This window comes from Prinia subflava, chromosome 16, assembly GCF_021018805.1.
Source record: "Prinia subflava isolate CZ2003 ecotype Zambia chromosome 16, Cam_Psub_1.2, whole genome shotgun sequence".
Classification (NCBI taxonomy): Eukaryota; Metazoa; Chordata; class Aves; order Passeriformes; family Cisticolidae; genus Prinia; species Prinia subflava.
The window spans coordinates 11,365,718-11,389,126 of NC_086262.1; the positions used below are offsets into that span (position 1 = coordinate 11,365,718).

Genomic DNA, 23,409 nt, shown 5'->3' on the forward strand with positions numbered 1-23,409 from the left:
AGGTGTTAGGCTTACAGCGGGAATCAAAACAAAACCCGTGGGCTCTGACACACAAGGCAGAAGTGCTGAGAGCAGCTTTGCTCCTGGAGCAGTGGTTGGTAGGGGCGGTTGATAGGGCAGGGTGCATCTAACCCACTAACCCCTTTCAGCAGCGTCCCTGGATGTGATCTGCCCTCGCTGCCTCTGCTCAGCGCTGAATTGTCCCAGCTTGAGGCTGGGACCTCTCCAAAATGTCTGTTTTTAAGATTGACTCCTGGGCCTGAGGAGGGTTTTTTGCAAGTACTGACTACTTGTACATGTCCATGGTTTTCTCTTGCTCTTTCCTTACTCCTCCCTCACAAACTCAGCTCCTCCACTGAGGCTGTAGATACAGACGTCGGGCTTGTGACTGCTCTGCTCATCCCAAACTGATGGTTAATACCCCTCTTACCTCATGGCTTGTGAAAGGGGTTTTTCATTGACTGGGTTTTTGGTTTGGTTTTTTTTAGTGTTGCTGGACACAACGACTGTGATTTCATGTCCATTTCAAACAGGTACTTGTAGAAGCAACTTGAAAAAAAAAATGTAAAAACTAATCAATAAAGAAACTTAAATCTGTTTGGCTTTCTTTGTCTAATTGGCAAAGCTGGCTCAGTCTTCATGAGGTTGAGGTAAGGCAGATTTTTGCCAGTCCAGAGCCAGGTAAGCTCGCGGTTGTGCAGGGCCGAGCGGTGCCCGGGACACGGGGCCGAGCCGGGCTCCGCTCCAGCCTCCGGGGCGCTCCTGCTGCCCGCCCCTCCCTGTCAATCACCCGCGGCTCCGCCTCCCGACTCTCCTGGTTGGCTGAGCCGCGGTCGCCCCGCCCCTCCCTACCTGTTCCTTTAAACCGCACCGAGCGCCGCCTCCGGCTCGCCTCCGCTGCTTAATTCGCGCCTCCGCGCCCGCCTATTGGCTGGGAGCGGCGTCGGTCACGGCTCGTGACGCGCCGCGCGCCGTGACGTACCCCCCACCCAGGAAGCTCCGCCCATTTATTCTCAACTCGGCTCTAGAGGGGAAAAACAATTTCAAGATGGCGGCGGCGCGGACAACAATGGGGGGCCGGGGGTCCGGGCCGGCCCGCGCCTGAGAGCGGCGGCGGGGGGAGCGCGGCAGGCTTCGCCGGGCCCCGCGGGGCGAGCACGGCTGAGGGAGAGCGGGGCAGCGGAGCGGCGCCGGGCTCAGGGCAGAAGGAGGAAGTGGGGCGGGGGGGAGAGGAGCCAGGCGCCGGGCCGGGCGGTGGGAAGACCCGGGGCGATCCCGGCGGGGAGCGCAGGTAAGGCCGGCGGCAGGGGCGGCGGAGGCCCCGCCATGGCGGGCGCCGGAGCGAGCAGCCGGTGAGCGGCGGCGGCCGCCCCTTCGCCGCCCGGCCCATGGTGCTGCCCCCCTGCCCCATGGCGGAGTTCGTGGTGCCGCGGCACAGCGCGGTGATGGAGCGGCTCCGCCGGCGCATCGAGCTCTGCCGGCGGCACCACAGCGCCTGCGAGTCCCGCTACCAGGCCGTGTCCCCGGAGCGCCTGGAGCTGGAGCGCCAGCAAACCTTCGCCCTGCACCAGCGCTGCCTGCAGGCCAAGGCCAAGCGGGCCGGCAAACACCGGCAGCCGCCCCCGGCGCCGCCGCCGCCCGCGCCCCCTCCGCCCGCCGCCGCCGCGGGGAGCGCCGAGAGGAGCGGAGCCAACGGGCTGGACGGCGAGACGGCGAGCGGAGAGCAGCAGCACGGCCGCAGCAGCGCCCTGATCGCGGTAAGCGCCGCCCGGGGCCGGGAGGGGACCGGCGGTCGTGCCCGGCTGGCACCGGGACCTCTGGTGTGGAGCTGGATGGGAGAAGGAAAACAAGCTCTGGCGGCTGCTGTGGTGGCCTGCGGTGCTGGGGATGGGTCGGGGCTGCTTTGCAGAGTAGCCTGTCTGATGTGTTACAACTTCGCAGCCGATAAGGGCTGTTTTGTTTTCACTCGTCACCTCTGCACTCTGGAAGAGTGTATAAAAGCTGTGGCATGGTGGGGTAGGGATAGTGGCAGGATTTCTGTGATGCTTAAATCATTCAAAATATTTTGTGAACCATGTTTCTGGCTAATTCACCTAAAATGCCCCTGCAGAAACTGTCGGAGGGGTACTAATACCGTGGTGTCTTTGGATTTTTGTTTGCTTGCTAAAGTCTTCAATTTGGCGTGTCAGGATTTAGTGGAGTCATTTGATAAGGATACGCTTATTAGCGGGGGGGAGTTTTAAGACAATGTGTCTGTTAGTTCTGGTACATATTGGAAAGAATTCCAGTGGAAAGGCAGCTGCTTGTTTGCCACTCACTGTAGTGGGTGTGAACACTATGAGAATCCCACTCCACCCATTAAAAACTGGCTTAGCTCAAAATCTTAATGTTTCTCTGGCTTCTCTAGCATTTCTGGTTGTCGGGACATCTTCACATAGCCCTGTTTGTATATCAAGATAGCTATTGCTTAACTTATTCTGGGTCCTTTAAATATACTGCTGTGTGCTAATGTGTCAGTAATGTAGGTTAGTAGGATAACCTCTTAAAGGCTGCCTGTCCTAATACCTGTCTGCCTTAAAACCAGGTATTTTTAAATGGTGTCCTGCATGAAAATGATTCAGTGCAGCTCTGAGTGTCTCTAAAAGGGGATGCTGGATTAAACTAAGATATTTCCAAGTTAATATATAGAATAAATGGTATTTTTAGGGTGCTCTTTGTATTTGATTGAATTAGAAAGGAAGGAGGATTTACTTCTTTCTGTCTTGGACCTCATTTACTGTTTTTAAAATAGAGCTTATTGAATACTTGAGTGTCCAGGACATAATGTGAAATACTGAAACACAGGGTTTATCAATGTTGTCTTTACTGTGACCAGCACTAGGCAGCCTGGGGACAGTTTGTAGTATTTACGAGAAGAACTGAAAGTGTTACTTAACTGAATTGGATCTGTTCTTGCTAATTCACCTATGAGACTCGAGGACTTGCTGACTGTTGAGAAGACTGAGGTCCTTGTGACACAGTTAGAGCACTTCAGAGGGCTGCTGCAGAAGGGTACTTGAGGAAGAGAGGAAACCTTGTACATTCCTGATACTGATTCTACAAAACTTTATAGTTAGCTGTTGTTTAGCAGACTGACCTTGAATGTATACTTGTGTCAAAACAAAAATCACTCAAACTTAGTTTTTTATTATCTAAAAACTTGGTGGGGATTTTGTTTATTTCCTGCTGGGCTCTCGGGTGTTTTGCATATGGGGCTCTACCCCTTAATAATGTGTATTTTCATTACACTCAGGGCTCTTTAGCATGTCAAATCCTGTTGCTTAAACTGCCACCACACGACTTCATATTGATCTTCTAAAAGAAAGATGTCCCTCATTCATTGGTGTTGTTTCCCTGAAATCACTTTGGATGTGGATTTGATCTAATTAGCATCCATTATAATGAGGGCTCTCAGCAGCAGCAGGTTCTGCAGTGCACTGCACATCTGGGGAAGCCCTTGTACAGGAAGCTGCTGCCAGTGGCCAATTTACACAACAGAAGAGGGTTTTAGTGTATGAATGACTCTTCCTCGGGCTGCCCTGCTGTTTCCTTCCTAGGATCCATGACTGTGAGCTTAATTGCAGCTTCTGATTCATCACCTCGTTACTGGGATATAAAGTTGGTTTGCTTAGTAATTCGAGTCTTGGAAAAACACAACAACAACACCTCTGCTGCTAATTTAATTCCTCTGGCCCAGAAATTGGTATTTTACCTCTACCCGTCATGTTGCCCTTATCAAGACCAAGCATGTGCTTTGAATGGGAAGGACATGGGCTTGATTTCCAGTGTTCAGTAAAGTTTGGATGAACACCAGAATTACCTTTTAAAACATCCTGACCACATTCCTTTCCAAAGAATGCTGCTAGCTCAGTGCAACATGCATTATATCAGCTGTTGCTGCTGTAGCAATCCAGATTTTTCTGTGAAGCTGCATATGATTCTGCTCTTGGAAATTAGTACTTTATGTTGATCGTTAATGATTTTTTTGTCCCTGAAGGAGAGAGCAGTTCATATAAAGGTGAAGGCTTTTGTGAGGTCTTGTAGTAGTAGGACATGAAGCTGCATTGACCCAAGTGTGGTCACTGCCAGGTGCTGTGCTGCAGAGCATCTTCTGTAAATCCACAATGGTCACAGGGAACAGAGTGGCACCGCCACTTCCTCCTTGGTGTCTTATATGATTTGTCACGTGGATAAAATCAGGTATTTCCTCTTCCATTAGTCTTTTCTCTGATTTAGATCCTGAAGTTGCATGGATCTTGCTTACAGGCAGAAGTAAGGGGTAGATTCTTCCTTGTTTTCTTACTAAGCAGCTGTAAAATTTAAGGTACAGAAGCTGAGAGAATACAGTATTGATAAAGAAATACCTTGGATTATTTATGCATCATGTAGGCCTGTCCTTCATTTGAGGAAAATGTTGAACAACCTTCTAGCTTCCTACTTCTAAAAACCTTGCAGACCATTATTTGATGGGAAATCCAAATGTTGGCATCTACTTCCCATTTCTGTTGTTTAACTTGACATTATTAAGGCTGCATTCAAAGTACAAGATGCTTGATGTTTGGATAATGTGTTTGCTGTGTTAATCTTACATTTTTGAGAAACAGGGAAGTTAGGAAGAGATGGGGCTTGTCTCCTAGAACATTTTTTTCTCTGCCAGGTTCTGATACATAAAAGTTCATCAAATAATGCTGTTTAAATTCTCTGCAAGAGAAAGGTTGGCTTCCTTATGTTTTTGTGATAGACTATAAGGCAGTGTATGGCTGAGCTGAACAGAAGGCGTTTCACTGACGTGAGGAGAATGGCAAGGTCTGAATTTTCATCTCCACTCCTTGTTTTATGATGTGGTGTCCTGGAAGGAGAGCTGCTCCCTGTTTCTTGCTGGGTTTTTTCCCCACCTGAGAGCAGTTGTTGTGCAGAGAGCTTGCTTTGTCTAGGACTGCCACAAAACCACAAACAGTATTTCTGGAATGAGCACAGAAGGTCTAGTCAGTGGCCTGTCTTGAGAATGCTTTGTGTTAAAGCTGAAGAGCAGCATTTATTTGGGAGTGATATTTTTTTACATTAATATTAGTTAAATACTAAATTAAGCAAAGACACCAAGTAAAGAGTTTGAAATGAAATTTAAGTCTGAGGAGAGCAATGCAGTGTTTCTTGGTTGAAAGACCTAAAGTAATAAGGTAAAGGGAATAGATTTCCCATAGTGTGCTGACAAGTGTTAATGACCTTCCTCGAACAAAGCTCAAGCTGGTACTCTAACAGTTCAGAAGACCTTGTTTTTGTGTAAGCTGTGGTATAGGGGTGTTAAATTGTGAAATTATGTTTTTACCACAAAAATAGCAAATTATTTACATGTTATTTATATATAGCTATGATGCAGTGTAGTCTTGCCACCATTGTTTGTTTTTGCTGACAAGTCTGATAGTTTGTTGCCCAACAACTCAGACAGGTTTTTCTTTGTCTCCTTTTAATTCTCTGTGAGGTATTGTTTTATGTTTGAAACATTTCCCTTACCAGATCAGTTAGATATGCAGTGATGCTTCCTAAGTTGTAAGGATCTGGGAGTGACTGAGCTGCTGCTGCTGTTTAAGTTCAAGTGAGGTGGAGGATCCGGCATTGCAGCTGAAGGCACAGGAGGGTTTTTTTTTTGATTCAGCAGAACAATTCCTGTAGCAGAAGCTGCCCCTTGTGACTAATGCAGGCTTGGGATATTTATAGACATGCCTATCCACAGCCCTTCTTCACTCCAGCAGGCAGTCACCCAAATACGAAAGTCTGCTGGAATTAAAGTAAAAATTAAAATGAGTCCTGCAGTTTGGTTCTGACAGCACAGTGGAATGCAGGAACACACTGGGAATGCGACTTTGGAAGCTGAGGGTAGATGCACAGTAAAGAGGGAGTTCTTACTATGATGTGTGGTCAAAATGTTAATGTTTTCTATCCAGAATTCATACACTACAATGTCTGATATTTGCATTGTTATTCCAGCTTAAGGAGTTGTCATCTTTGTTGCTCCTGTCTTTGGAGAGGCAGGAGAGGGGAATCAGTGTCTGTGGAGCACCTACTGTGAACTCTGGTACATGGGAGCTTATCTGTGCTGCAGTACTGCCACTTCCATGGCAGAAAAGTGGATGTACTCTCATTTGCTTTCCCCTTCTAGGTGAGAATGCTAGGGGCCATATTGGAGCTAGTTTTTTATTATGCTTGTAGTCTAATATAGTATTTCTTCTTTGAAAATGTCCAGCATTATGTTTCTCTTGTAGACTTGTAGACTTAATTCTGATATTGAATGGTAAGCTAATTTGAAATAAAATACAAAAAATTAAAGCTCTACTGAATCCTGTAATATTTAAATCTCTGTAACAGGTGCTTTTAAAAACTAAATGAGAACATTATGCAGAGCCTGAAAGGCACGGTGTGAGTACCAGATTTTAAAGAATTTTATTTTCTGCCATGTTCACAAGGTGGTTTGAGTTTTTTTAAATGACACCTGCATACAGTTTGTATTTTTCTGTATATGTGTTTAGCGTCTTCAGTTACAGGACTCAAAGTATAGCAAAGTACTGGATTTTTGCAAAAGGACTTTAGCTGACTGTCCTCAGTTTAGCTGTTCTGAATGGTAAAGGGTTTCTTGCTTTCAAGCAAACAATGTGAACTAAACTTTCATGCCTGTTAACTTACAACACATTAAAATGTCATCGGTTTCAGATGATTATCTAAATCTGGTTTCAGATACTAGGTCCACACCAAAATGGCCAACACCAAACACACAAACAAAAAAGCCTGAACAAAAAAAACCAACAAAACCAATCAGAACAACTTTGTACCACTTTTTTGATCAGTGATTCATGCCCCTTCCAACCAAGGCAGTAAGAGTGCACTGCCCTGGCCTCTGAAGTTTTGAACTCTGCCAGTGCTGACAGGCAAGCAATAGATCAGGTTTGCAAGCTTTTCTGGTTTCTTGTTGGACTTCTGTAGTAGTTTTTGGACAGCTTTTACGAAGTCAGTCAATTTGCCCCTGCAGTTAGACCACAGTAGGGCTGAGTATCATTGTGGTAAAACTAGTGGGTTTAAGACACAGATTGAATAAACCAAAATGCTTTGTGTGCTCTCTGTTTTCTGCTGGAAGCTTTATCATTTGCCTGGGCACACATCCATCTGTGGCACTGCTGGCCTGTGTCCTTGTCAGTGTTTGAATTACATGACCAAAGGTGTGTTGGACACCTTTTGTTGTCAAGGATGGCACCTGGGTTTTGTCAGCTTGGGTTCTGTGCATGAGGAATGCACAGTGGGGCATGTGTGCTCCTGCCAAGGAAGTGTTTATGACCACGTTGAGGACGGTGTGTTCTGCTCACGTGAATAAAATGCAGCTCAGGTGATGTGGCATGGAGGAGGTGCAGCCTGTGGCCCCTGAGTGGCTCTTTGACAAACTGCCTGTCCTGTCCTGGGCCAAAGGACGGAGGCCAGCTCACATCCCCTGCCTTGCACTGTTCCTGGATTGCTAAAAATACTTCAGATAAATGCTTTTGGGGTAATACTTTTAGGCATAGCTAGATAGCAGTGATGTCAGAAGTCCATCTTTCATTGGAAATTTGGGTAGGCTGAGAAAATGAGAAGACATTTCTGTATCTGATCTTGTGACAGTGGAAATGATTGGCTCAGTGTTACAAATAAAACTGATTGATTCTGCTAAGGAAACCATGGATAGCGTACTGGAGGAACACTGACTTCCAGGATGGTAATGAACAGGAAAATTAAAGCTGAAGGGGTTTTCTTAGTGAGTAGCAAGCTATGCTTTACTTCATCCATGTGTTGGTTGGTTTTTTTCCTGAGTTTTGGCAGAAGAGAACAGGTTTTTCTTGCCTTGAGAACTCTGTTGGATGGAGCAGCTTGATATGTAGATAGCTTGCAGTCTGACTTGTATCTCACATGCAGCCTGTTATTTTCCCCCTCAGATCAGATTATTTGTATAGACACAGACAAACTGGGGAGGAACTTAATCTCCCTTTTTTTTGCCAAAGGAATAATACAGTTTTAGGTGAAAGGCGGATTTTGTCTCGGCCAATTTACAGTCAAAATGTCTCCAAGGATCAGATATCTGAGTGTTATGACTATTAAAACCCATAGAGATATGAGAGTTCCTGTGCTGGATATTAGGGGTCTATGTCTTTTTCTAGACTGCAGTGACTGTAGCTCACAAAACCAAGTTGTCATTTTGATGTAAGTTTTCAGAGGGTGGGTTTTTCCCTACTATTTAGAATTAAGGAGGACCCATTCCCAAACTTTGAGTAATTTGACTCATCATATAATCTTGGGCAAGTTACTCACCCACCTTGAGCTTCAGTTTTCCTGGTGGGAGTATGAAATAAACAATGGGAAACACTGAAAGCCAAATGTTGTGATGGAGTTGAGCTTTTTTGCACTCTGTTGTTTTACCTTTTTACAAAAAAGTAAATTTCTGTTATTCTTTAAAGTTGATATTTGAAAAATGCACTAGAGAGCTGCTACTCCAAGCTGAAGACCTGATGTTTAAATGAAGAGATTGCAAGTTTCAGCCTTCTCCAAATGTACACTTCACCTCATCCTACTCAGTCTTCTGCTGATCTTGCTACTCTGCTGCTATTTCCATGTGCCATCCAGAAGATCACAGTCTCCAGGGAAGCTGGAGTCTGTCTCACAGATGAAAATAAGGCTTTGCTCTTACCTATGCAAGCATTAAACAAATAGTGGGTGTTTTTTTTTGCTGCTACCTGTGCAGGAATTAAACAGATGGTCCAGAGTTTCTTTCCCCCCAAAGATCAGCTCACTGTAGATGGTTCAAAAAAAAAAATAGAAACAATTAACTGTGAACCAGTCCTTCTGTCTGTGAATCAGAGAATGCTGTTGCTCAGGCAAGTGTGTAAAATTCTTCTGCTAATTTATGCTGGCCCTACATACAGCCTCTTGAATGCTGAGATCTTGAGGTTTCCCGTTTTTCCTTGGCTGAGAGTTTTCCCCAGGGTTAGTGGACTGCCTTGTGAAGACTGCAGGTAATATTAAAAGAACCATACTTGTCTTGAGGTTTGTTTAATGAGCTGCCCTGAGAGGGCTGTTGTTACCCCTCGGGTGGGTGGCTCTTGGTGGGGATTCCTGTCGAGTGTCCTGCTGAGATGTGCCAGGGTGGGAGCCGATGGCAGCTCCCTCTTCCAGCTCCCCACGCTGTTGGAGCTCTCTCTGCCCTGCAGGTTTCTCTGCGTTGGTGGAGCGTTCCAGCACCAGCAAAGCTCAGACTTTTTACAGAATGCACCCGAGGGAAGGAAAAGTTTATAGTCACCTTTGATGTGTGCAGGAATTCTGTTTTCAGATGCTTTTGAGGTCAATAGAAAGAACTTTCTATTTGCAAGAATGCTGGCAGGAAGGAGAAGTTGAACAAAGGCACTCAGGCTCTGGCTGTGAAGCTGCTGCTGTAGCTGCTGGTCGCTTCTAGGTGGCACCACGAGAAAGAGAATCTGTGCCTTCACCATCTGTGAGAGGCCAACTGTGGAGCTGCTTGGGGCTCTGGTGGTCAAAGCAGATGGCAAATACTTCAGGAGAAAGGAGGAAAGGAAGGAACGTGCTCTGCTGTGACAGAACTGGCTGAACTCTGAATTGCATTTTCCACAAGTGTGAAGCAGTGGTCACTAAGTGACAAATTGGTTTTGCTTCAGTGCCAAAATTGTGATTGTATACACAATTTATATACACAGTTCTTCTCTAAAAGTTATTATCACAAAAGAATTACTTGTTTTTTATAAATATTTAAATGTGAGTCAGCTTTATAAATATTTAAATATGAGACTTTTATAAAACGGTCTAATGTAACAATTTTATTCTGTGTGTACATAGATCAAATAAAATAAATAGATCAAATCAATAAAAGGTTTTTATTCTCATCTAAAATTTGATTCTTAACATTCTTCAATATTTTTCTCATTTTGAATAGGAAAAATCATAACATTTTCCAGTTCACAGCCGTTTTTCAACTTTTTATTGTTGTCAGAGTATAGGGTGACTTTTAGTTTTGTCTGATGGAGGGGGTCTCTGGTTGAAGTAATACATGTTTTTTGAAAAATTTCCCTAAGAGATTATAGTGAGGAAGTCATCTCATGTGCTGATTTGTAAAATAAAATGTTACCAAAACAAAGATGCAATCTTTGATATTTTTATTTTCCTGAAATGTTTTATTCAGAGCAAGACAACGTTCTGGTAAGAAATAAAAATCCAGATCTATATAACACAGAACTACATAACTAAAATACTCCTTTTCTTTTTCAGCAGCTCCATGAGACTGTGAAAAGAAAGCTTGATAGTGCTGCTTCCCCTCAGAATGGAGAGCAGCAGAATGGCTATGGTGATGTGTTTTCTGTGTCCAAGAAACTGCGTCGTGAGGATGGTCTGGGAGTGAGTGGTTCTTCCAATGGAATGCCCCCTGTGTCTCCACTCCATCATCTTGACAAGAAATCTGGTACTGGTGATACCCTACAACTTAATGGGAAACATCCAATGGGGCTCGATGGCATCAGCAAGAAGTGTCTTCCAGATTCCAGCCTGCAGATGAATGGAGGGGGTGATGCTGATGATTCATTTCCTCTGAGTTTGAACAAAGAGCTGAAGCAGGAGCCTGTAGATGAGCTTCCCTGTATGAATCCCGTAGCAGGGGGTTCTATATCTCAGAATAACCTGATGCCTGATCTTAATCTAAATGAGCAAGAATGGAAGGAACTTATTGAAGAGCTCAATAGATCTGTGCCCGATGAAGACATGAAGGATCTCTTTAATGATGACTTTGAAGACAAAAAAGATGCAGATTCTTCAAATTCAGCTGCACAGACTCCATTGCCACAAGATATTAACATAAAGACTGAGTTTTCCCCAGCACCCTTTGAACAAGAGCAGCTGGGATCTCCCCAGGTTAGATCCACTTCTTCAGGTTCAGCATTTATTGGTGCTGCTTCTGTACCTGTAAGTGCCACTTCTACAACGGTTGGTAGTTCTCAGGCTATGTTCCAGACTTCCAGTCAGTCAATGACTGAAAATCCTAATCAGCCCATGATGCAGGCATCAAACCACTCTCAGAATGTCCAGAGGCCTGTATTGTTACCTGGGAAGTGTGCAGGAAGTGCCAAAGAAATGTCTTCTGCTCATCAACTTCAGCAGATTGCTGCCAAGCAGAAGAGAGATCAGATGTTGCAGAACCAGCAACAGGCTTCACAAGTCCACCAAACAAATCAGATGTCAACGTGGCAGCAGTCTGGGACTTCACATAGTCCACTGGCTGTCCCATATACCATGGAAAATCCTACTAGCCCATCAGTTTATCAGCCAGACTTCAACAATCAGAAACTCATGATACCTAATTTGGGAAATAAAAGTTCACCAAGAGCTGGAGGCAATTATCATGTGAACATTTTGGGTCATCAGCAAAACAGCTTGAACCAGAACCCTGTGAATAGTCAAGGCTCTATGCTGGACTATGGGAACACCAAACCTCTTTCCCATTACAAAGCAGAGTGTGAGCAGGGGGTGGCAGTGCCTGGGCAGAACAAGACTCCCATGCTGGCGTACATCCAGCAGCGCCAGCAGCCACCGCTGTCCCACGTAGGTGACGACCAAAATGGGATGATCCTGTTGAAACCCAAGTCTGGGAACATTGCCTACCGACTGCCACATGGTCAGGTGAGTGTCCTGAATTACCTTTGCTCAGTAGAGATTTAAGGTTGTTTGGTAGGTAAGGCTGGAGTGCACATTCCTTGGTATAGTTTCAAATATTTTCATTGATTTTAAAGAGAAAAATACTATATACAAGAATCTTAGACAACAATCATGAGGTCTTTTTTCCACTGGGAACAGTTTTTAATACTGGGTTCTAGGTCATGTAACGTGTGATTTCCAGCTTAATATACTTTGTGGGCAACAAATTATGTCGTGCTTCACAGAAGCTTCTACTTACAAAGATAAATAGATGCTTTGTAAACTTTTGACTAAAATAACTCGTATAAAACTGTAGTGTTACACAGTGTTCTCAAAGAAGCTTTGATTTCTTTACCTTGTTTTTAGTCCTTACTTGTGTCAAAGTTGGCTTACTATTAAAAGACCTACATTTGCAGAGAGGTGGAAGTGGGGGCTGCATTCCTGATTTCTTGGGTGTTCCGTGGAGCCTTTCAGTGCTACAGATTTTTATTGGTTCAGTCTTTGGGCATTGGGGAAATATGGCATAGGAGAGAAATATATCATTAAGAATGAATAATGGTAATGTTTGTTTGCTTGAAGCATATGCTTCAGGTTTTCCTGTGACAGAAAATTCCAGATGGTGCTCCTTTGCCTTGTATAGAACTGTTACTAGAGGTACGTTGCAGGTGAAAATTTCTGTAGTGGGTGGAAGTATAGACTCATTGGGATTCTTTAACATGTACCTGCAATGCACATAAAAGAGGGCTTGTTGAAAAAAAGGGTATTTGTTGCAAGGATTAAAGTTCCTCCAGCAAAAGCTGTTTGAGATCCAACTCAGGTCATATGTTCCCTCAACAAAACAGAAAACCTGTGAAAAAGCTCTGATTAGTCTGTGATAAAAACCACACCGGTGTACAAGTAGAAATTTGAGATCAATGTGTGCTTCATAAAAAATATGAATCTCTTTGAAAGCTGGCAGAAGTAACAGTCTAACAACATTTTGATGGAAGAAGAAGAAGGGTAGAGACGATTGTGTGTGTCACATCTCCCCCTCACTGAAAACCCGAGGGTGACCTTGCATCTACACTGCCACATTGCACTTAACTAACAGAAATACTGATGAAAGCTTTGGGAGAATTTCTCAATACCTTGCACACAGAACAACCTAGCACAGCATTCCTTATATTTGGCTCATGATTCCTTATGAAAATGCAAAGTGAGAACCAGCAGCCAAACACAGTAGCTGAATGCTTAACTTGAACATAACATTTGTTCATGTAATTAGAGATGAGGCTGAACTGTGCTTTAAAATGATGAAAACTGTCAAATTGCAAAGGGATTTGCTGGTACTGAGAGGGAGGGCAGTATCAGATCTTGAATGATAATTGTTCTATATTATTTTTGCTTATCCCAAGTTCTGGTCTCAAAAAAAAAGCCAAAAAAATGCAGATTTAAGAAAAAACTAATAATATCAGACTTATACCTAATAGTATTTTTGTCTGTAGTGTATGGTGATGATTGCTGGAAAAAATACTTTTAAGACCCATTTTGACTAGTGGAAGCCTTCTCCCCTTCACCTGCAAAGAGTAAATTCTCTGATACTAAAAAAAAGGCAACTTTAGAGACATAAAGACTTGCAGAATGAAATGACAGAAGAGGCAGGATTTAAATAAATGTTTTGTACAACAAAAATACAAAATGCAGTGTTTCAAAAACTGCTACCAAAGTAGACTGAAGCTGAGATGTTTGAAGTGCAGTTTGTAACTGCCTGGAAAAGAGTACTTAAAGCTAGACTCACCTGTTTGAGCTGGAAATTGTGAAGTACTTTGAGACTGAAGTTAAAGCCTCTGTTCCTTAATGTTGTGGAGCTTCTGACCCTAACTCCAAAGTGGCAGTTCTGTGTCTGGCGCTATACAGATGGGTGTTTGGCTGTCTTTAATTAGCTGAACTTCCATAAGTAGCTTCACAAGGTAGGAGTTACTGCATTTCTGTAACTTCTGTCACTTTTCCTATGTTCTGCAGGATCAGAACCCTGCTCCTGCTGTTCCTCGTGTTCCTGTTTCCGTCCCAGGCCCTGGGGTGGGTGCCCAGGCTCCAAATGTCACCATGGCAGGTAACCACAACAACTCACCTTATCAGCAGCAAGCAGCAGTGATGAAGCAACACCAAATGCTGATGGACCAGCAGAAGCAGAGAGAGCAGCAACAAAAGCACCTGCTCATGGAGCAACAGAAGCAGCATTTCCTAATGGAACAGAGGCAGCAGCATTTGCTGGCAGAGCAGGTGAGAGGGGCCAGCTATCTGGTTTTTTTTTTAATTTATGCTGCTTTGGTGCATGAAATAGCATTTGATGTTTTTAGAGTCAGAGAATAGTTTGGTTGGAAAGGACTTTACAAATTATCTCAGTTCCAACTCCTCTGCCATGGGAAGGGACACCTTCCATTAGATCAGGTTGCTCCAAGCTGCATCCAACTTGACCTTGAAACATATCCAGGGGTGGGGCAGCCACAGCTTCTTTGGGCAACCTGTTCCAATGCTTCTCCACATTCACAGTAAATGATTTCTTCCTAATATTTAATCTGAAACTAACCTCCTTCAGATGGAGGTCTTGGATTCCCCCTTGCTCTATCACTTCATGCCCTTTTGAGACACCTTCCCCCTTCAGCCTTCTTGTGAGCCCCCTTTAGGTACTGAAAAGTGCACTAAGGTCTCCCTGAGTCAGCTGCCCATCAGAAGCTTTAGGAAAGCTTCTTTAAGAAAGAGGGAAATGGTACAGTCTCCTCTGAACTGAAAATGTGTGAAAGCCCATTTTATGGGGAAGGTTGTAGTAGAATATGCAGGATTGTGGAGCTATGGCTGTGCCAAGTCCTAGCCAATGGTTCTTTTATCACCTGGAGACATTATGATAAAATTGAGGTCTCAATAGAGGTGACAGAAAAACACCCTCAGTTCTGGAGCCAGTGTAGACAAAACATAGTAATGTGTTTGGCAGTGTATGAGTGTTGGTAAAGATATGTTTTTGATATTTGGGTTAAAACAATTTGGACTAAGGGAATACTTTCAGTTATTAAAGACTGAAAGAAAATGCCCAAATCGTCAATAAAATCACATCTTCTCTATGAGTTATGTGATCTGTAAGCTTAGAAGACCTTGTAAATCAGTCAGTCTTTGGTGACATGTATGTTAATATCAAACATCAAAGATGAGTTACCATTGCTCTCCAAAATGTTAACAAACAGGTGTTCTTTGAGAGCAGGTGGGGAGAAAAGAAGTGTGGGGTGTGAGCTCCTGCTTGTGCTTTTGCATGTCTGGTGGATGGTGATTGTTAGAGCTCTCAGAGCTGTGGCCCAGTAGGTTTTCTTGGGACAATAATGGACCTAACAGGTGTCAGATCTCTCTGGACAGTGGGGAGGTGATAAGTAGCATATCCTAAACACAGCATTGAAATATTTTTTCGTATCTATTTGCTTCTGCTTTGCCAGCACACGTTGCTGCCATAAATATCAGTATTATGAAAATACTTCATTCATGTCCTAGTTATGGTAACCACAACTAACTTCTGTAATTTGCATTTTTCTCTAGTGATGCTGGGACTCTGGTCCCAAATAAGGAGTGGCTTTGCCTTAGAGCTGAGCAGCTTTAGACACTGCATTTGCCACATTTATTGGCCTTGTGCTGCCTAGTTAAGCTAGGTCATGCTAGTATTCTGATTTGATATTTATTTGTTTGGATACACCTGATATTGGATGCATTTTTACAGAAAGATTCCTGAATCTGCTGATGTCTGCTTTGCAGGAGACTTGTAGTTTCAGAAAGCTCCAGTGCCTTTCCCTGCCATTATAATTTGTCTTTTCACTTGACATTCTGCATATTTTATTTTTTTTTTCCCAAGTTAGGTTCTGCAGTTCTTGGTTTCTCTCAGAGCTGTGGCATCTCTTGTTGGCTTCCGTGGTCAGGCTCTTTCAGGTCTGACTGGTCCTGCAAGCAGCAGGTCCTCAGTCAAGCACCTGCCCTCTTCATTCCTGTGCGTGTCTCAACAGCTTCGAGCTGGAGACATTTGGGAAGGGTGCTAGTGATGTGTATCTGCTGTTTGTTACATTGCACCAGTCTCTCTGTAAAGGCTCCTGCCTTGTGTCTTTACCCCAATACTCTTGGAAGGGCATTTCTGTCCCCTGCTGTGCTCTCTGTAATTTTTGGTTAAGTGGGTAGTTGTGCATTGTATCAATACTTGGTTATGTCAGAATTTCAGTCTGGCTGAAGGTGTCTGAGGAGGAAGAGACAGAAGTACTGTGCTTGATACATTTCATATTGTAAAAGCAGCCTGTTTGCTGTTAATACTGTCAAAACCTGAGTCTACTGTTGCTACATCTACATTCCCCTCAAGACTTTACATTTCATTTCCCCTAAGTTTCCTAATAGAAAATTTTCTTGGTTTATTTTTCAAATGGTTTGATCATAAAATAGGTAAGGGTTGAATCTGCTTTTATTTTAAAGAGGCACAATTATTTTGTGTTGTGAGTAGGGTTTGTTTCAGTTGATTAGTGCATTGCTATGAAAGTGGTTTGAAACAAGGGTTGAAAAACTTGTATGACTTCTGCAGTTTTCCATAATCTGCTAGGAAAACCTGTGATATATGAGAATATGGATTTGTGTGTATCTTTTCATGTTTGCAGACAAGGACTAGAAAATATTTACATGTTCAGTTTTTGATATTTCTGACTTGGACTTTTATTGATTTCTGAAGAAGGGTCTAAAATACATTGATTTGGAAATAAAGACCAAAAAAGTAAATGTTGGGGGTTTTTTTTAATACACTCACTTTTGCTCTTTTTGTACCTGTACCTCTTTTTGTCTTTAGAGTATTGCTAAAGTGCCTGTTGATTATGTTACTTATTAGGAGACTCAAGTTTTCTTGCATTGGGCCTTTCTTAGGAGAAGCAGCGGCAGCAGCAGGAGCAGCAGCTGCAGCGGCATCTGACACGGCCTCCCCCCCAGTACCAGGATCAGCCACAGAATCCATACCAGCAACAGGTTGGACAGTTCACAGGTGAGTAAACATGGCAATTGAAATAACAGAAATCAAAAACAAGTGTCTTCAAATTTCCTGGATTGGATAGCTTTTAATTGATCTATTGTACGTCACTCTGCCTTAAAAGCTCTTGACCTATACTCTGATTCAGTTGCAAATTAACAGCTTCCCTGGTCACAGGTATCTGGGGCAACTTAAGCTTCTGATTCTTAATGTTGTTTGGGAAATGAGTAAAATTTTTAAGTACCTTCCTTGTTCTACAGGCTTTTTTTATACTTCTGTTTCATTGTGCGTGTTGGAAATTCTCTCTGTCTTTGATATATTAAGATTCAGAGGGTTTTTTTCTGAAGGCTGACATCACTACTCTCTGTATCTATCACAGGTCCTCATTAAAGAAAAATAAGAGGTGTATTATTTCTCTCACCTCTAGGATGAATTTAAAAGTCTCTAACATTTTTATCCCTGATACCTTTAAAAGGGAATGCAGTTTGAATTCTCTTCATTACATGTTAAGTGTCCTGTGTGGGGTTTTTTTATGAGAAGCAGCTTAGTATGTCTGAAGGGATTAATTCTGATAAATAAAAGATGTTGTAACTGTTCAGCTGGAATAGCTTCAAAAATGTGGAAGAACTAGACAGCAATAAAAGCTCATCTTTTTACCCTAAAAGCTGTTACTTGATGGGGCATCAAGAAGCCACTTGGCTTTTTTTTATAAACCTAGAGTACAAGAAAATTTCCCTTCATTTTGTTTTCTTACTCTCCATGTTCCTGCAGAAATAAATACTGAAGGGGGAGGATGCAGATGGAAATGTAATACCCTCACCCAGTGTTCGTGCCTGTGCAGTGTCAGGTGCAGCTACAACTGGGTTTTGTTACTTAACTGAAAAAACTTGATGCCAATACAAAAGGATTGTCTGTTAACACAGGGATCAGTAGCATCCTTCAAATATTGCACTGAAATATTTTTTTATCTTGCCAAATTTCTACAGAAAAACAGGCATATAACTGTTAGAAACAGAGTAGGTTTTGCTATAACGAACATCAGCATTATTAAAAAGTAATTTTTATTCTAATGATGATTGTAACTATTTTTTGCACCTTAAATCCTGATGTGTGCTGTCTCTTTGCTGTAAATATTGTCACAGGAAGACTCTTCCCCCACCCATTCATTCCTTTGACACTAATGTTTTTATGATGTGCTTTGTTGATAACTAATTCAAGATAATTTGCATTATATTTGAATTTATTTTTGATAATTCTGTTTTTATTCAAATACGGTATTAGTAATAATGGAGAGCCAGTACTCCTCAGCTATCATAAAGTATGAAAAAAATCTGCAACTTATTTTGGTTTTGAAAGTAGAGAAATTATTAATGTAGGTAGATTTCCCCTGGTCAGCTGTAAGGAGTGTAGGGGGTGTTACATGCACTACACTTTATAGAGCTTTTCTGCTTTTTTTGCTTCAAATAGGGGGCTGTTTCTTCTACAAGAAGAATTTTTAAACTCAGAATTTGCAATAAAAAGGAGTGTATTTGGTTAGCTGAGAAGACATTTTTCCAAATCACCTTGCTTGGCTATCAGCACTGCATATTAACATAGTGAATGCTTCACTGTGAAAATCCAAATGATACTTGACCAAAAATTTCTGAATTAGATATTTCTATATTAGATAAATAGAAGATATTCCTGGAATTGGGAAAATGCAGAACTGGCAACCCTACAGTTGTATGATAAGAGATGCAGTCTTGTGTATGCATGGAATGACTGACTCTGTGTGTGTGTATGTGCAGTAAGAGATATTTTTAACAGCTTAATAAATTGTACATGCACTTCAAAGGATGTGTTTACCTTTGTTCACAAATAAATATCAGAGTCTTACCTTTAAAGTCATAATTTTTTTAAAATTAATTATGCTGAACTCTTAGAAGTGGTATTCAGATTTTTTTTAGGACATTGGCATATCTGTGTTTGAGATCAAGGTGGAGGTGCTAGCTGGAGCAACAGTTGACACTCTTTAATTAAACTCCTGCTCTCTGTTGACAAATGTGGCTGCACCTCTGTTCTGGGTTATTGTGCCTACAAGCCTGGCTTGGCTCTGGTTGAACGTGAGGTATTTAATGTACAAAATATTTCTTTGTATTTCAGGGTCATCTTCAGCCATGCCCGGGGTCAGTAATTTAGGCCAGTCCAGCTCGGGCAGTCCCCGGATGTTTCCTCAGAGCCAGAACATGCTGCAGATGGGAGCTGGGCACGCTCCCGTGGCTCCGCTGCAGGCGGGCTCCAGCCAGCAGGAGCGGGGCGTGTCCCAGTACCCCGGCATGCAGAACCTGCAGCGCGGGGGGCTCTACGGCCTGGCGCCTGGCATCTCCCAGATGGTGCCCCAGCACACGGCCCCCAGTGCCAACGGGCAGGCCCCCATGCAGAGACAGGGCAGCTTGGGCCAGGGCGCTGCTGTGCCTGCTGCCTACGGGCAGAACACCTTACCAAACTCGAGTATTTCTCAGCAGCACAGCAAAGGTGCGCTGAATCCAACCTTATCGAAGCCGCAGATGGCAAGAGTACCAGCTGCTATGGGGGCTCAGAATCCATCCTGGCAACACCAAGGTATCCCTAATATTAACAACCAGACGCAAGCAAACAGTGGCTTAGGACCGTTTACTGCCAACTCCTCGTTCCACATGCAGCAAACCCATCTAAAGATGTCCAACCAGCAGTTTGCGCAGGGAATGCCTCAGGTAAGCCTAAGCACCAGCAGGCCCATGACCTCGATGAACGCCGCCGTGTCTGGGCAGATGCTGTCGTCCTCTCTGGGAGCGCAGCCGCGGACAAACCCGCCCGCACAGCAGCAGGTACCCTCGCAGCAAGTCTTGCCCACCATCAACCAGACTGTTCCAGACCTGAATGCTTTCAACCAGAACCCAAATCAGCAAATTCCCAACAGAGGAAACCTGCACTGTAGCCAAGGGTACCCTGTGAGGACGACCAGTCAGGAGCTGCCTTTTGCCTACAGCGGCCAGTCAGGCAATAATGGACTTCAGAACTTAACTGGTGACACAGACCTGATAGACTCTTTGCTGAAAAACAGGACTTCAGAGGAGTGGATGAACGATTTGGATGAGTTGTTAGGAACTCATTAAATGGGGCCGGGGGCGGGGGTTCTACTTTTTTTTAATTATTTCATGAGATATAAACAACTCTTGGACCAAAAAACCTGTGGCAATGAGGAGACTTGCAGGCATTAGAGGTAAATGGTTGGGAAAAAGACTGGAGCTGCTTCTCCATGAGTGTTGACACGTGGTCACGGCGCACCAAGCAGGTCTGCAGGAAGAGTGCGCTTTGTCTGCGGTCTCTGAGGAGTCGCACACTTGAACAGGTCAAAAAATACTGTGTCCTAGCCAGCCTTCCAGAAATCTCTTGCAGTGTTCTAAGACTAAATATTTTAATTATTTAAAAACAAAACAAAAATTCCACAGAAATAGTGCAGAAAGAACGCAAATAGTTGCACAAATTGTGTTTAGGGCTTAGTCTGCAGATATTACTTGCAATAATTATTTGTTCATAGCTTGACATGCTGTTATAGTACTGTCCATCAGACTTCTGATTTTTGTTTGAGAAGAGGCTGTATGCACCTGAGTATGCTTGCAAAATGTTTGGAATTGTTTCTTTTTCCCATTGCTGAAGCATGTGCCTGTACTCTCAGTAAGCAAGTGATATTTCACAGTAAATATTTCTAGATGCTGGTAATAGATGAAAGAAAGTATTAAAACCTGGCCAGTTAGTCTAGATAGTCATCCTTATAGGTTGTAGTCTTTTAAGCTGCAGTTTGCACTCTGTTGTAGAGAGGCACAGTTCTTGGCTTGTACCTTGCTGTGTTTAAAGGGGGAATTTCTTATGGGAGAACTTTTAAACTATAGTAGGTTTAACATGAATTGTAAAGCCATTTACTTTGCACCTGTTTCTTCATAACTTATTTCCAAAGGTAGTTGTATTTAAATGAAGGCTTTGCTTCATGACAGCTCATCTAGTTTTCTTTGTTGTAAAAAGTAAAACTAACCTTTGAGATCAGTTCATCCCCCGAAGTTAGCAATGAGCACAAGACTTTGTCACTTCAGGATAAAACTGAGGAAAGAAGAATTTGGCTGGGAGGTGGAAAGTCCTTACTAGCAATAATAGCACAGGCAGCCTGGGAGAATACTTGTATCAGGGTTGCTCTGATGTGGAAGTCTCCCCCTGAAATGCTTTGTTTTTTTAATACTGGCTTACAAGTTTGATAATCTTTCTATAGTCTGGTGGATTTACTTTTTTAATATCCCCTGAAGCAGATGCTGTTCTTCAGCTCAGCCCAAGGAGACCACTTATTCATATGTTGGGGTTGGTCCCAGAAAGGACAAAAACCACAGTGGGAACAGTCAATGTTCCAAAGTCCTCACTCTCTACCAAAAAAAATCCCTTATCCACCAACAAACCACCTTGCCTTAACATTTATTTTAAAATGAAAATAAAGTTGAAAGCTTTTGTTTTAAATGCACAAATACCTCTTCCCTTTCTAAATCTGCTTTCTTGGAAAACTCCTCTAAACTTTCTAACCAAACCCAGCATTGTGATTTAAAAGCAATTTCCTTCAACACAAACTGGCTTCTCCAGGAGTTTTCTGCGTTGCAGAATTGTGAGAGAGGGTTTTTTTTTCCAGAGGGGGTGAAGGGAAGTGAAAGATACCATTGGTTTCAGAGAAGGAAAATATTTTACTGTATCTGCAGCTCCTTGATGAGACATTTTGCACTTTTGAAAACTGCTTTTTTAACACTAATACTTTAACCCTTTCCAAATATGCATGGAACATGGTTTGTCCAGCACACTTAGCTAGTGTGGATGAATTCTGCTCTGTTGATCAGATTTGCTGTTTTATCATGTTGAACTGTTGATGAAAGATGTGCATTGATCAGTGGATCCCACCTTTGAACAGTGGATAAAACTTCCCTGAAGCAGGCTTAATCCCTCGTAGAGCTTTTGAAAAGATAACATAAAGATTGTCTTTGGATGGGAAGACGAAGGTGTTGGTGACTTTGGTTGTTGACACTTCTGATATTTTCTAGAATAAGTAGCTGAGATGCAAATAACTGATGCTAGCTTTTCTCATATTGGCAATCTAAGAAAAGAGCTAGTGAACTTGGTTTACTATTAAGTTAAACCAAAAACTGGTCCAAGGTAAGTGTCATTAGAAGAGTATATATAAAAAATAGCAATGGCAGGGGAAGGAGTGTTTGCTGTATTTTAAATTTTAAGGGTTAACTTTGCACCAGTGTGCCTTCCCTTCCTGTCAGGGGTGCTTGGGACCTCAATTTCAAGTGACATCCTTCCATGTCACTGTTTTTTTCTCCCCCTTACAAACACTTGACAGAAATAACAGGGTAGTAAGATTCAGCTTCTCTTTCTCCCTGTTTAGGTTGTGGTGAAATCTGCTGCTTTCCAGTAGATTTTGCACACAGACTTTGTTTTGAATAAGTCAAAATACAATCCATCCAGTTGTGATTTCTTAATTGGAGGAAAAGAACATCTGCTGTTTGCATTATTACTACCAAAAAGGCAATCCAGTGAAATGTCCAGGAAAATGCAGGTGTGCTCTTTCCTCCACTGTTTCTGGAAGCTAAGGTGGATATTGCTCTGCTTGACCAGAGGGTTTGTTCAGGAAGGTATCTGGGTTTGATGACAGGGCCTTTTCATGGTACTGTTGAGGTAAAATTAAGTGTGATTCTAGACAAACTGGCTTGTAATGCCCGTTGGTGTCCGTGTGTGAGCAGGATCCAGACAGCCCCTGGCTCTGGCTGTGGTTCCTGTGCACAGAGCGCAGCTGGAGCGCTGCGAGCGCGGTGCCACTGGAACAAGGTTGGAACAGTTCAATGGCAATGAAAACACGGTTTTGATGTCCATGGGTGCCTGGGCAGGGCTGGGCTCTGCCCTGGTGCCCTGTAATGTGTCACTGTCTGTGTCTGCATTCGGGCTTTCCATTTGCTGCAGCTTCAGAGCAATAAAACCAATCTCCCCTGAACTGAACCCAGCCGGCCGCCCATGGCTTTATTTATAAACTGCGGTTTTGGTTGGGCAGGCAAGGTGAGAGTGTCACTGTGCAACATCCACTGCCTTCCAAAAACCACGATCCAATTGAAAAGGGTGCTCAAAATTTTGTTATACACATTTCCTTTGTGTAAATAAATGTTTACAATTTTATATTAAAGATTTGAATAAGAGTTAGATCTTCTGACTGTATATTTTTTACTTTTTATAGATTTTAAAACTATAATTCTTTATATATGTGTTTGGGGGGTATTATGGTAAGTTTTATGCTTGTAAATGGAGAACAGTTGAATTTGATGCTAACCTTTATGAATTTTTGTCATTGAAATGTATAAAGAGTCCATTAATCCCCTTATTCTTTTACTACAATTACTGGTGCACACCAAAAAGAAATCCTTCACTTCTGTTTTATCATTATAAAATAAATATTTTGCTAGTGTATTAAATATACATGGTGTGACTATACATTTGTGTGAGCTGAGCAGAGTTCAGTGTTGTCATTCCTAGTGAGGTGGTTCCTTCCCTTCATCCCAACACAAAATTTTTGCTCAGGCCTATTACTAAGGCTCAAATTCTGCTGTTGT

General features: G+C 42.9%; 1 protein-coding gene across 2 annotated transcripts; it reads left to right on the forward strand.

The window, feature by feature from the left end:
* The first annotated feature begins 1,027 nt into the window (after positions 1 to 1,027).
* MAML1 (mastermind like transcriptional coactivator 1) lies at positions 1,028 to 23,290 on the forward strand. 2 transcript variants are annotated; one of them, XM_063413835.1, is made up of 5 exons: positions 1,028 to 1,757; positions 10,333 to 11,730; positions 13,747 to 14,007; positions 16,657 to 16,771; positions 18,899 to 23,290. In XM_063413835.1, exons 1-5 carry the CDS (start codon positions 1,389 to 1,391, stop codon positions 19,888 to 19,890), a joined length of 3,135 nt encoding a protein of 1,044 aa, XP_063269905.1. In that variant the 5' UTR covers positions 1,028 to 1,388; the 3' UTR covers positions 19,891 to 23,290. The 2 variants fall into 2 exon arrangements, with proteins under 2 accessions (XP_063269905.1, XP_063269904.1); XM_063413834.1 differs by having other exon boundaries at positions 1,029 to 1,757; positions 10,330 to 11,730.
* Positions 23,291 to 23,409: the final 119 nt, after the last annotated feature.

Coding starts and splice junctions, on each gene's coding strand:
- MAML1 (XM_063413834.1), top strand. CDS start 1,389: ATGGTGCTGCCCCCCTGCCCCATGGCGGAGTTCGTGGTGCCGCGGCAC. Junction 11,731..13,746: donor ACCGACTGCCACATGGTCAG/GTGAGTGTCCTG, acceptor TATGTTCTGCAG/GATCAGAACCCTGCTCCTGC. Junction 14,008..16,656: donor AGCATTTGCTGGCAGAGCAG/GTGAGAGGGGCC, acceptor GGCCTTTCTTAG/GAGAAGCAGCGGCAGCAGCA.